The sequence below is a fragment of the Gasterosteus aculeatus genome, chromosome 7, assembly GCF_964276395.1.
Source record: "Gasterosteus aculeatus chromosome 7, fGasAcu3.hap1.1, whole genome shotgun sequence".
In the NCBI taxonomy this organism is placed as follows: Eukaryota; Metazoa; Chordata; class Actinopteri; order Perciformes; family Gasterosteidae; genus Gasterosteus; species Gasterosteus aculeatus.
Window position 1 is genome coordinate 16181637 of NC_135694.1, and position 13709 is coordinate 16195345.

A 13709-nucleotide genomic window follows, 5' to 3' on the forward strand; every position below is an offset into this window, starting at 1 on the left:
GGTGGCACTAAAATAAAATATCTTTTGTAATACTGTGAGTGGAAGAATTAATATTTCTATGAAGTGTTTCTTTGTGTAAGATTGTTGACTGTTTGTGACGAATGGCATCAGGGGAGGAACGCCTTGCTGTTTGAATATCCATTCAGTTAATTTCTATTTCACGTTCTATCCTTATTCAATAGAGGGTTGAGAGGATGATGTATTTTTGAAGACCATCAGTAAGTTGACATGGCCCTCATGATGTGAGGATTCATATTAACCTCACAAATGCACAATTACACATGTTTAACATAACGGAACAATTTCTTCGGGTTTACGCAACACAACTACTTAGTTCGGATTTGAAAAACGATCATGGTTTGTGTTCAAATATTAACATAACGTAACAACCACAAAAGTGTTATTAGTGTAAAAAAAACTATTGTTGCAAAACAAGCATAGCATTGGCATCTAACAAAGGTCAAACCAATGTTTAAGTTTGGTTTCACACAGAACAAGAACAAAGATGTCGAGGATAAATCCTGTGTTTTTATACCACATCGGTTGCTATACAACTATGTCACAACAGGTGATGAACCCCCTGTTAATCAAATGAGTCGGGTGAAGAGCAAAGACCTCCCTCCTATCAAGAAAAACCTTCAGGGTTGTTTTTTTTAATGTTTTTTTAATCATGAAAAACACAGTACATGACTGACACGATTAGCATCTACGCTAAGGTCTTCTAAAGGTTTAGCAGTAACTCCCGCAGCACTCTATTATTCACCCACGAGATATGTCACAAATAAAGTTAGTTTAAGTGGTTAAAGCAATAGTTTGACATAAATATAAAAACTTTTTTATTGCAGTTTTTTTTAATGTGCTGGATTATTTCTCCGTCAGAAGTAGTGACTTCCTCTAGCCTCATCATCACTGCGAGGTTGCCAGGCAACCAGCAGTGACTCCACAAAATAAAATGTCTTAATTGGTGAGGGGGCCCATCAGAGGGTCTGGTTCTGGCCTCGGGTGGGGTGCGGGTGCTGTGGTTTGTTGAAGTGATAGGGTTCGTGGCGGTAGTGGCTGTGGCAAATGACCGGGTGTTCGATGCCCTCGCTCTGCAGCTCCTCCTGCTTGTGAACGCCCTCCAGCTTTGTCACTAGCTCTCGGATGAAGGTCTGTGGAGGAGGGGTCACATGGGACAAGTCAGTGTTCCAGTGAGACTTTCACATTAGTCAGTGTGATCATAACCTGTTATTTGACAATGGACGTGAGGATTTTTTGTCATTTGGGTGTATTTTGTAATGTGTCCTGATTCTCACGATAGCTTATGTCCAAGCTGATTTCTACGGCAAAATATTTACTGAGAGCCGCTCAAAAACGTTGTTGCTTTTTAAAAGAATTTGCTGGCAATTAGAAAAATAAAGGACACCACAAACCTTTTTGTCTATAGCTTTTTTAAACACTGTAACGTCTCTGCTATACTAACTACAGCTAAACTCATCCGCAAGTTCTTCTCCTCAAAGCACGCTTTAGTTGAAACAATGTTTATTTTAAGTACAACAGTTTAAACAAACGGCATATTAAGTTGTATAAATAGTCAAATATTGACTGTCTAAGGACTGGGGGTGTATGTAAGATGGGAGCATGTTTCAAAAGATGCTAGACTTTTAATCTGAATGAATAAAACTGAATTTTCCTAAATATTGGCATTTTTATAAGGTTTCAAAGAGAATTTGTAAAAGATACTTATATAAAGAAATCATTTCTAGGGGACAATGTCCATGGTGGTGTGACAGAGATAAGAAAAAAAATCTCAATCACAGTAGAAAGTCAAAAAAAGTCAAATAAATTTAGCTCGATAATCATTCAACTATTTTGATCTGAGACCAAATGACCAAATGACTAAAACAAGGCAACCGTTACCAGAAAATGAAACACACCGCACCTTTTTTTCACTGAGTATTTTCAGTGTTCATATGTTCAAATGTTAAATGAACATATATGTTGTGTTACGACAACATCACAAGTAGATGTTTGAAAATCAAGCAACCCAGGTTTTTAATTCATTTTAACTGTGCACATTTACTTCACATCTCTGTCACTATGGATTCATTTATGTTTTCTTTTAATGGGCATAAACCAGATACCAACTCACCCAGCACCATGTGACCTATTTCCTGGAAGGTTTTTGAGTGACATGCAGCTCTGCTTGTTTGAATAAAACATTTAATTGTTCTTCCTGTTTACAACCTTTCAGTAGATCACCTTACAACGCACCTCCTATCAGAGTGACAAAAAACCAATTCCACTGCCCAAATAAACCATCCATAGTTTATCTGATGTTAAAACAAGGCTTCAACAGTTGACACAGTGTTTTCACTATAAAATCCCCGTTTTCTATGTCTGTCCATCCACAGCGGCTCAACATTACAGACACTTTAGCACATAACTCGTTGAAAGTCGTATCCACAGATACGCTGTAGGAAATAGATTTTTGGACAGAAAAAAGTCTGTGAAATTTAGGACTGTTGCCATTGGAACCAAATTTAGTTTCCCATTCTCCCCCACCTCAGAGACTTGTTTCAAAATACATGGGCACATGTAAGTGCTGTTTAAAACAGGCTTGCATATATATTGTATGCTCCACCCCAGAGTCAAATAAACTAAGTAAGTAAGAAAAGCAGCAGCAGCACCGGCCCTCGTTTGCATCTCTTACCAGGAGGCCCCAGGCAGGGCAGAAAGAATCAATTGCTCAATTCACTTTTGAAGCAGAGAGGTAACTGCCGTGACTGCATAGAAAGCCATTGTTGAGGGATGCAGAGTGCTTGTGGAAGGAGGAGTCGGGGTGTGTGGCAGTGTGTGGGTCTCTCTGTGCGTGTGTGCATTATGACTAATGTAATTTAAGAAGCGTTAAAACGTACCTCTGTTTCGCTACTGCTCCCTCGAAGAAGCTCCTGTCGACATAAGGGGGGTTATGTTGTAACAAACCAGTCACATAATCAAATATTCGTGTTCACTATTCTACCAGAAACGCTAGAGAGCTTCCCATGAAACTGTACAATGACATGAATTATTTTGAAACATGAGTGACCTTTGAACAAAATCTCAAGTTTCTAATTACCATTGCTATATGAAAATGATGCAGTATTATACACACACAGGTTGTTTTACCTGTAACTTTTTCACTCGCTCCTCGTCATTAGGCAGGTCAATCAAGTCATCAATGTTTACCTCGTCTGGCATTTCACCTTCCTGATAAAACACATAAACACACGGACACTCACTCTAAATGATCTACCATCTGGTTCAACGGATTGAACTTTGGTATTAGATATCGGATCATTATTACACAACCATTCCTGTAATATGAATTAAACACATTGTGTATCTAGTAATCCATTCAATACTGTACACAAGACATCTATTTTACTCTGTGCACCCTGGGAGGACGGTCTCAATTTTGAAGTCCTTTCTAAGGCTTCTTCCGGATTCAACTGTTTTAGACTATTTAAAATGAGTTAATGTTGTGTTTAAGATGTTATGAAATGAAGGTCTATTTTTCTTTATTGTGGTATCGATCACGGAACGTTTAGGAGACAGAGGGATTTTAGGTTCGGCCCAAAATGGAGGCGGAAAGGACGAGATAAAGACAACCTTGAAGGATTGACGTTTGTGCAGCCAATCAAACACGGCTTTAAAATAATGGACACACCCCTCAAGATTTAAAAAAGACTGTAGAGGGGAGGGGACAATCAGAATCTCACAGAGACCCAATTTTGTAGGTCCCATTAGATTGGAGAAGGAGATTCTTTATTTTGCTAAATATTACACTATTCATAGCGTATTTCACTTTGTAACTGTATTTGCTGTTGTTGGTTATTAAATCCGTTTAGATTTTTAAACTCGAGTCACTTGATTCTTTAGACTTTGCACCAACGGCTGGGGTGCAAATGCAAAGTGCATCTCCTTGATCCGGAGTGGCTTTTACCCCACATTTCCATCAAAACAAACAACATTTGGATATTTAAAAGAATGTTTCAAGCTGCATCCATTGATTCCAGTTCACTTCAAGGTACTTGTGAGGGGGAAAGATGGAGTTTTCTTTGGCTACCTTCATGTAGGTCAACGGGATATTCTGCAAGTGACAGTGTGTGTGCGACGGTGTGTGTGAGGGTCTGTGAACCATGTGTGAAGCGTGTGTTTGACGTGCAAAAAGAGACCTGATTCCAGAGCCTGCACACATTGCATATCCATCACTTGCATGTCCAGGCTCTGGGGCCTGGATAGCAACAATGCTCATGTAATTCTGGAACAGTGGCTCTCTCTGTTTGAACAAACAGCCATTGTAGCAGCTAAGCAGGGCAAAAGGGACAGTCCCATAAAGGGACAGTCCCAAGCACTTATCCACACCACTGCACTGACTCCTGATCTACTGCAAGTCACCGTCATCTGTACAAAATGACAATTGTACATTAGTTATTGTATCATAATTTAAATACATATAATATTTGAGCAATATGACCAATTGAGCATTGTTTAAATACCACAGTCTACCTGAGCGTTGATGCTGACCATGTCTACCCTTTATGACCACAGTGTACACATCTTCTGATGGCTACTTCCATCAGCTTAATGCACCATGTCACAAAGCTCATGTCATCTCAAACTGGTTTCTTGAGCATGAGAATTACTTCACTGTACTCCAATGGCCTCTTACAGTCACCACATCTCAATCCAATAGAGCACCTTTGGGATGTGCTGGAACGGGAGCTTCTCATCACTGATGTGCAGCCGACAAATCTGCAGCCACTGCGTGATGCTGTCATGTCAATACGGACCAAAATTTCTGAGGAATGTTTCCAACACATTGTTAAAAGATTGAATTGACTTAAGGCAGTTCTGAAGGCAAAAGGAGGTCAAACATTTTACTAGCAAGGTGTCAAGTGGCCGGTGAGTGTACGTCACATGCAGGCTCTTTAGCTTATTAGCCCTTAAGAAAATACTTTTCAAAGGTGCACCACATTTTTCTTGCAAGCGTATCAGAGCTGACTGGTCTTTTTTAAATACTAAAACCGAGTTTTCAGACAGAGCGTGAAGAGAAAGGTATATGCAAACGGACATTGTGAAAGGAATAAAGTATTATTAAAACATTAAGAAATTATTATTATTATTAATGTCCTGAATTTTTTTCAGGACAGTTTTTTCACAATCAATATGCATGGCCCCGCATAAGATGCCACTAATTGCTCCCGCCAGCTGCCTGAGCATCCAGATGTGCGTTGTTAAACTACTCCTGGAACCTTTTTATACGATGGCGCCTTCCTTCCCCTGTAAACATCCTCTCTTTCTCTCTTTCCCTTTCTCCAAATTGTTCATCCTTCTCTCTGTTCCACAATGCCATATAAGGGCAGCTCCAAGAAAGATATAGATCCTTGAGACTGGGACATCACATCTTCAGGATGCTCATGGCCTTGTAAGGAGAACCAAGCTGTCCCACCTCTCTTCATAGATCATAGTGTGTGTGTGTGTGTGTGTGTGTCACGCTGCCGTTCAAGTGAAATAACTGTATATATAAACAGTTTTCCCTAGTTTAGTGAAGGTAGTTACATCTTTAAAAATGTATTGAAACACAGTGGGGAGTATTCAAAAAAGCCAAATAAATGTGTTATGTGATGGGCGTGCAACTCCTCTACCCACCTGGCCCGAGTACAGCCGGTCCAGGCTCTCGTCGATCCATTTCTCCAGATCCAGCCGCCTCTGCAGCTCCTTCCTGTTGTACTTCACGGTGACCCGTGCGTGCCTCTTCGGGATGGGACCGCCATGGTCCGGAGACAAACCCAGGGCCGATGATTGGAAATCTTCCGTTTCTTCCTGCATTGCCCCCGTCCGATCGGCTGCCATCTCTAGTCTGCACCGGTCGGACTGGTTTGCCGTTCTCCTTATTCAAACACAAGAGGAGGGGAATGGAGGGTTGGGGAAGTGAGAGAGAGAGAGAGAGAGAGAGAGAGAGAGAGAGAGAGAGAGAGAGAGAGAGAGGGGGGGGGAGAAACAGGATTCCGGTTTTCCAGGCTGAATATATATTTTTCATATGAAATGAAGATCTTGTCAAGTAGCATTTATTTGATTGTGTTGGATAAAAAAAACAATGGTTACTAGCAAGTTAACTTAATTTGATTTTCTCAGTAAAATAAGATTAGATCAGACTTTTCGGTTCCACGAAGCACGTTTGGCAAAATCAAGCAACATCCAAAAATCTGTACGATCAGGCGAAACCAGCTGGATAAGATCGCCACTCCCCCGGAAAAAAAGGCCAGATCTCTTCCTCATTGATAAAGAAGCGATATCAATTAGTTCAACGTTTTATACGGGGAGTTAAATAAAGATCTGCCGACCAGGAGCCGTACGTGGTGGACACCACGCCGTATCGCGTGTCCCACAGACTGTCTCTCATTCCATCTCACACACTGTCTCACATACTGTACATTTTTGTAGTGTTGTCGATGCTGAGAACATCATGGAAGCTATGAAAGCTGCTACATGTCGTGTTCTTCCTAAAGGTCTGTTCGTTTATTTTGCGCTTAAGAAACTTCTGGATGTTCCAACCCAGTGAGCATTTTTCCGTTGAAAAGACATTGAAAAGATTGATTGATTGATATTATGTTTAGACTACATTCAACGTGACGGACTGCGATGTCATGTGTATAGAATGAACAACGTAGAATATGTACTATACGTTCAATTTATACAACATAAATGATTAAATTATAAATCTTATGTTATTGCATTCGTCATTCTTCATGATCGTCTCCTGCTCGTTTAACTTTTGTCTATAACTATTTGTCAAAATCATGGTTTCTATGATTGACTCCTCCCCCATTTGATGTAGGACGCGCATGCGCAATTAGCCAGATGACCGACGTCTGGTTTTAATTAACGAGACTGTTTGAGCGCGGATTGTTCTTTGAGAAACCAAGATAGCCTGACATCAAACATCGGGTTAATAGGACTTTGTTGAACTACGTACGAGGACCAGGATCCTGATCCCCAGTCTGTAATCAGCCACATTCATCAGGCATGAAAATCCCTCACCTTTCGGCGAAATTCGACGTTTTGAAACCAAAATAGGTGACCTACGTGTATCGTGTAGATTCGATGAGTTTTTTTGGGGGGGGGGGTATTTATATTCAGTGAACTGCGAACAGGTGCGCGTGTCAGAAGGGAGCGCGAGATTCAGTGAATTGCGAACAGTGATGGTTTCAATAATTTTGATATTTTCTGGTATATCTAAGTGAAGTTACCCAGGAGCTTTGTTGACATAGACTTAGCTAACGTTAGCTACAGCTTGATGAATTGAGTCATTTAACACAGCAGGAGAGAACGCGACGTTGGCCAGCTAGCTGAAGCTCTGGTGGGAAATGATTAGCTAACGCTACCGTTTTCGAGGAGGTAGATTTTGAGGTGAGGGGACTGACAAGGCAGAAGGTAAAGTGGTCCACCGTTCTATCAATGAGCAGACCTGCCAACCTGATACGCATTTTGACTTCAAAGTACACTGGTACGATTTGTCACTCTATACTACGCAACAAAAAAAAAAAAAGATCCCTGGGACAAAATCAGTTGAAAACCGCTGCCCTAGAGGGGTAATATCCTTCTAACCCTTTCCACCCTTGATCCGTTTTCATGCCTGATTCATACAGACACAAAAACCAAGATGAATCAGGCACGATCAATCAGATCCATTTTAGAACGTTTTATAATAGCTGTTGGAATTCATTTATGATGTCAAGGGAGTTTGTTTGAAACACAGATAAAGTATGAGAAGGCCATCAACACAGTGTTTGACGGACTCAGCAGCTCATCTAGTGTTCATTGTTCTCCTGAACAACTCAGAAGGTCTTGGTCTGGCTGTTTCCATGTGTTATTTATTCTTTGTAATGTGTTTTTTTAGGTTGTGCTCATGTGGGCTGTCTTTTGTTTTCTGTATGAGTGCATGTTTTGGTGTGCTAGGGGGGATTTCTATAACTATTAGTTGTTCACTGTCAAGGATATGTAAGGGATTAGAACGAACGTTTTTCTCATAATACAGCAGCCATGTTCCTAACCATGTTTTTTAGAGATGTGATTTTGAAATAGCACAGAAGCAACACATCATAATTATTGCCTTGCATTGTTTGATATAATATTGAAATGGTGTTTGTCAAAGTCTGAGTAAACTATGCTGATATTGTTGTCAAAAATGCAATATATTGATTTCTGAAATGTGAGCGTTTGCTGCTTTCCTCTGTTACAGAGTATTGTAAATTGAGCATAATTGGGAAATATCTTTTACTATAAAAGCAACTGATTATTTGAGAAAACAATCACAACAGAGATTCAATCCAGAGTCGCATCAAAGCGAATCTTTTATTTCACATCACAACAACAACAACAACAGGATGACATTAAATAACGTGAATGAAAACATGTAACAACAAAAACTTTGGTAAGAACACAAAATGGCACGTGAAGGAGCAATGTGATCAGTAGTATATAAGCTATATCAATATAAATTACAGCAATGGCAGACTTTGCGTTTCATACTTTACCTGATCTAAATATCTTTGGGATATTTAACACGGCTGTCCGAGCCCTATAAAACATCCAGGTACAACATCAAGCGTCGGTCTTCAATCGGCATCATATAAATATATATTTCTACATCTGTGACAATCAAAGTGAAGCCTTGAACATACGTTTTTCCAATAAATAAATAATATAAAGAATAAAAATGATGGTACGCACAATAAGGAAATAATGTCCAAAGGAAGATTGAAAAGCAAAACAAAATAATGTTTAAAAAATAAATGAGAAACAATCAAACAAATTAAAAACAATTACCCAATAGAACATATTTTTTGGGGCAGGTTTTCCAAAGAGTGGTGACTTCCTGCATTTGGTTTGAGTTGTAGGTCCTATGAAGAGTGGCTCATATTACTTGTTTCTTTGGGTCTGGAAGAGCTTTGCCCCATATACTTTTTCCATATTCTTTGTAAATCGTCTTCATCAGAATAGTTCATTTGTCAACATTTTTGTTTCTCACACTTACATTTTTAATGGTACATTATCTTCTGCATGAGCAGAGTGGTTTTTATCTCACGGATTCACTCCTTTTCTTCACTGTGAGTGAAGAGCGAGGAGCAAGTGCTAATATTGCTATTTATTTTAGACGGGTTTCATCTCAGCCCTGCACCGGAGCCCAGGCCGGCCTCGTCCCTCCACATGAAGTCCTGGCGCTCGCCTCTGGCCAGGCTGCTGTCCGCGCTGCTCTGCCTGTAGCCGGATCTCCCGTCCGGGCAGAGGGAGAGGCTGAGGCGAGCCGTGCCGTTGCTGATCTTGAAAAGGCCGTTGGGGCCAAGGAAGGCCTCTCTTTCGCTCCCTCCCTGGTTGTTGACTGTCTCCAAGTCGTTGTACACTGCACTGTCGTTCAGCTGCTTCCTCCCCTGCAGCCCCCTCCTCCTCCTCCTAAGGAGCACGATGCCCGCCACCAGGACCAGCGACAGCACAGCCAGGATGCAGGAGACGGTGAGGGTGGCTGAGGAGGGCTGGGAGGTCTGCCGCAAAGCCGGTTTGAAACTGGGTTGCAGCGTGAACTCACAGCTGGGACCCATGAAGCCCTTGGGGCACTGGCACACGGGCCCAGTGAAGTGGGTGAAACAGGTCCCGCCGTTCTGGCACGGGCGGGCGCCGCAGGCGTCGGAGCGCACGCTGCAGTTCTTTCCGGTGTACCCCAGGGTGCAAGAGCAGGTATAGTCGTTCACGCCGTCCTGGCAGGTGCCGGCATTCTGGCACGGGGTCGAGGCACAGTCGTCCACGTTCACCTGGCAGTTGGCACCAGTGAAGCCCGCCTGGCAGCGGCACAGGACGCTCTGGCCGAGGTCCAGACACTCCCCACCTGCATTATACGGAAAGAAAAGCAGCGTTACATTTCACTTTCAGAATGAACCTTTTCTTTGCTCAAGCTTTGGCAACGATGGTTTGCGCTTCGGCCACAAGGTGTCGCCACTCACCATTCAGGCACGGCCTGTTGCTGCAGCGGTCCAGTTTCTTCTCACAGTTGGAGCCGGTGTAGCTGGGGGGGCAGCGGCAGGTGTAGCCACCGGTCACGGTCTCCACGCAGGTACCGCCGTTGAAGCAGGGCCCGTCGGCGCACGTCATGGCGATGATCTCACAGTTCTTGCCGTAGAAGCCCTGCGGGCAGGTGCACGAGTAGTCGTTCTCCAGGTCCTGCAGACGAAGGAAGGGAATTTAGGGAGAAAATCAAATCTTGAGATTTGGGGAAATCACCCTTTCTCACACTGTGTTTGCATTAGATGACACACTTTGGGTCCACTGCTACTAGTGGAGACGCTGTATTGAAGATGCTGACTCTGCTATGATTCGTCATTGCGAATTCCTTGTCTCCTCACCTGACTGATTATCACACTACTTTGAAATTACATAGTGTTTGTGTTTAGTAGTGAACACTTTTATTTGAATTATGTCATGCTTTGTTTTTATATAGATTTAATTTAATAATCGTGATGTCAATTGGACTCCAAACTATCTACAATGTTTATCTTCTCTTGCCCGTTAACCTAATCTCATTGTCCACTCACATTGCAGCTTCCTCCGTTCTTGCAGGGGTTGCTGTCGCACTCGTTGGTCTCCAGCTCGCAGTTGGTGCCCCCATAGCCGGGCCGGCAGGTGCAGGTGTAGCTGCCCTGCCCCGTGTTGGTGCAAGTGGCTCCATTGGCGCAGGGCTTGTGATTAGTGCAGTAGTTCAGGTCTTGGTCGCAGAAGAGCCCCCCCCACCCCTCCTTACAGCTGCACTGCCACGGCTGGCTGCACGTCCCATGGAGGCAGCCTGGGTAACGGACGCACTCCTTGCAGGAGGGGCCCTGCCACCCCATGCGGCATGTACAGCCCCCAGGGGCCTCGCAGTAGCCGTGCCTCTCGCTGCAGTCCGCCGAGCAGATGGCTGGTGAAGAAGGGTAAAGGGAGGGTGTGTGATTACAATGGCACGCCTTCTCATACATCACACACACACACACACACAAATGTAGGGGGCCCCCCGTCTGACCCCGGCCCTGCTTCAGACTTCACTGTTGGTTAAGTATTAAGCAAGCAGCTGGTAGGCACACTGCAAGGGGAAACCCTTTATTTTATCTCCATATTACACACACGCACACACACACGCACACACACACCAATCACCTTGAAAAATATGTGTGCGTGTGTTTGTGTATTTGGGGCCATTCCTCCTTCTACCATTGTAAGAGAGAACAAAAGGCAGATGGAACGACGGCCTTGCAAAGGAGAAACACACGACAGCGGGACATTAGTCAGATAAAGGAAGTACTCTGAAAAGATTCCTGTCTTTGTATAAAATCAAGAATCAACCTGAAGAGAGAGATGAAAACCATTCTCCTCCTGCCTTGACAAAACCGTGCCTGTCTAAAGGTTTGGGTGGTCTTTCTGCGAAAATGTTTAGTCCCTTAGTGATTTCTCAGAATTCTCTTAATTTCTTTACTTGCTCAGATGTTGACATGGTCTTTGTTTAGGTTTGTGTTTGGAGGGTTGAGGGTTGGATACTTAGAGGCCATCTTCTATTTGAGCAAACGTTTTTTCAGAAGGATGCTGTTTACTTAATTGTGTTTTTTCAACTGCTTTCGCTTGTATATGCCTTATTATGTCGGATTGTAAAGCTAAAATTTGCTTTAAAATAGTGAAAAATAGTTTGTAACTTTGTTTTGAAAAGGTACCAGATAAACAAAGTAGATATTGTCATAATTATAAATGACTTATTCGCTAATGAAATGGGATTTTGTGATACCATAAAAGGCTACAAAATGTTCAAATGAATGTATTGAGAGAATTTGTGGTTGGATAGTGTTTTACCCTCTCAGGAACACGTCATACTTTAAGGGCCTTGAACAAGGGCTCTTTGGTACTTTTTAGCACACACTCACGCTCAGAGCAGTAGTTCCCCTTCCAGCCTTCCAGGCAGATGCGGTTGCCCTCCTCGTCGCAGGTGTAGTGGCCCAGCGTGTCGTCCCTCGGCCGGCAGTACTCGGCGCAACCGTCCCCAAAGTAGTACTCGTCACAGAAGACGTGGTAGGAGTAGCGCAGCTCGCTCTGCTCGCCGAAGTGCACGTCCTGGGACCAGTCCTCGCCGATGGCCAGCCTCCTCCTGGTCGCCAGGCGGCTCACGAGGTTGTTTTGGTTGTCTGGGGAAGGGGCATCTTTAAAACAAATGCCATCTGCGATGATCCTGCGCGCGTCGGATGGGGAAGATTGCACACCAGTGCGTGTGGTGTGTCTAGTTTTAAAGTTTCAGTGAGTTAGTAAATCTTACCTGTGTATTCAGTCGGGGATTCGGCGTTCCAGGCTTCAATGATCAACGAAAAAGTTCCCTGGTGAAGAAGAGCGGTCGTTTAAGACAGTTAAAACTGATGGGTATCGTTTATCTAACGATAGAAGCTCTGAAGCACGACTTGGTAGATCAACTTTGTATCAACCCTCAACTGCAAGGAGTTTCTATTTACCGGCCACTTGAAGTGGAAGGGCACCCTGATGGGAGCGCTGCTTGAGATGGAGGTATGATCGGCCCTGATGACGTTGGTGTGTCCAGTGCCAAAGGTGCATGGTGGCTCCGCAGAGATCACATCCTCTGGGTGTTTTAGGCAAATTCGGAAAAATATGTGACAGTCCCGGTGTCGCCTGCAGATGCGCTGCGCCGTGTGGAACGAGTTGATTTTCAGCTCAAACACACCAGATGATGAAACCTGCAATGTCAAAGATGAAAAAACACGAGATGATGAGACAATAGTCGCGTAAAATACATTGTGAAGTGCCACATTTCTTTTTTCAAAAACCGACTTACAACGTGCAACAAAGCCAGCACCAGGAGGTATCTCAGGTGAAGATTAGCCATTTCCTCTCAGTTGTTTTGCTTTCCAATGCTAAGTATATGTCCGCATTCGTCACGTGCAATAATATTCCTCAAAAGTTGTGGAAAAAAACTCTCATTAAAAAAAGGCTGTCATCACTCTGTGCTTGGGTAGGTCACTTTTACATCCGTGTCTCCCGATGCTATTCTTCCCCTCCTGTTCCTCTGCACTCTTCTTGTTGTAACTCTGACTGGTGCGTAAAAGGCGCAGAGTGGTTTTTGTACCTTCTGGTGCTGCGCGTCACGGCCAAAGAGGTGGCGCCACAGCAGACCTCAGGGGACACAGGGGGCGGGGGAGTGTGTGTGTGTCGGGGGGGATTTAGACAAGCCACCTGGGCGGGTGCTTAATAGGAATATGTATAAGAAGCTGGCGCGGGGCAGATACGTGCACTGAATGAATCCTAACCCCCCAGAGATATACTGCGAAATAAAACACCTCTAAAGCACCGATTCAACGAAGACTCGGCGTATAGCCTAAGAAAAAAAAAACTACACGACTTGTATTCATCATTTATTAGTAGTGAATAGTGAATAGCTGGACACTATACTGCAAACCCAATATGAAAAAAGTCATCCAAAAGAATACGTTTAGTTTGTTTTAGGGCATTATTATTTGGGGAACTCTGTCAAGCCATGAAAACAACGAAGGTCTCCTGCATTTAATCAAAAATCAACAGTCTACCACCGATTTATAGATAATTGTTTAAAACTGTGTTTTTTAATTTCTTTTTCTTTTTCCGAGGTTCATAGAAACAAAGATTAGAAG

At 43.2% G+C, this 13709-nt stretch overlaps 2 protein-coding genes across 3 annotated transcripts; both read right to left on the reverse strand.

Moving 5' to 3' along the window:
• Nucleotides 1–819: 819 nt before the first annotated feature.
• ppp1r14aa (protein phosphatase 1, regulatory (inhibitor) subunit 14Aa) lies at nucleotides 820–5981 on the reverse strand. Its single transcript, XM_040183058.2, has 4 exons — nucleotides 5674–5981; nucleotides 3148–3228; nucleotides 2898–2930; nucleotides 820–1151 (listed from the first exon to the last, which is right to left on the reverse strand). Exons 1-4 carry the CDS (start codon nucleotides 5875–5877, stop codon nucleotides 978–980), a joined length of 492 nt encoding a protein of 163 aa, XP_040038992.2. The 5' UTR covers nucleotides 5878–5981; the 3' UTR covers nucleotides 820–977.
• Nucleotides 5982–8348: 2367 nt separating this feature from the next.
• Nucleotides 8349–13193, reverse strand: dlb (deltaB). Of its 2 annotated transcripts, none has more exons than XM_040182961.2 (7): nucleotides 12878–13193; nucleotides 12540–12779; nucleotides 12350–12407; nucleotides 11964–12221; nucleotides 10611–10972; nucleotides 10023–10239; nucleotides 8349–9907 (listed from the first exon to the last, which is right to left on the reverse strand). In XM_040182961.2, the coding sequence occupies exons 1-7, from the start codon at nucleotides 12926–12928 to the stop codon at nucleotides 9189–9191; spliced, it is 1905 nt and encodes a 634-aa protein (XP_040038895.2). In that variant the 5' UTR covers nucleotides 12929–13193; the 3' UTR covers nucleotides 8349–9188. The 2 variants fall into 2 exon arrangements, with proteins under 2 accessions (XP_040038895.2, XP_040038894.2); XM_040182960.2 differs by having other exon boundaries at nucleotides 11964–12236; nucleotides 12878–13192.
• Nucleotides 13194–13709: the final 516 nt, after the last annotated feature.

Coding starts and splice junctions, on each gene's coding strand:
- dlb (XM_040182960.2), bottom strand. CDS start 12,928: ATGGCTAATCTTCACCTGAGATACCTCCTGGTGCTGGCTTTGTTGCAC. Junction 10,973..11,963: donor GGGGAACTACTGCTCTGAGC/GTGAGTGTGTGC, acceptor CTTCTTCACCAG/CCATCTGCTCGGCGGACTGC. Junction 9,908..10,022: donor CAACAGGCCGTGCCTGAATG/GTGAGTGGCGAC, acceptor CGTATAATGCAG/GTGGGGAGTGTCTGGACCTC.
- ppp1r14aa (XM_040183058.2), bottom strand. CDS start 5,877: ATGGCAGCCGATCGGACGGGGGCAATGCAGGAAGAAACGGAAGATTTC. Junction 3,229..5,673: donor ACCGGCTGTACTCGGGCCAG/GTGGGTAGAGGA, acceptor GTGTTTTATCAG/GAAGGTGAAATGCCAGACGA. Junction 1,152..2,897: donor GGAGCAGTAGCGAAACAGAG/GTACGTTTTAAC, acceptor CCTCCTCCACAG/ACCTTCATCCGAGAGCTAGT.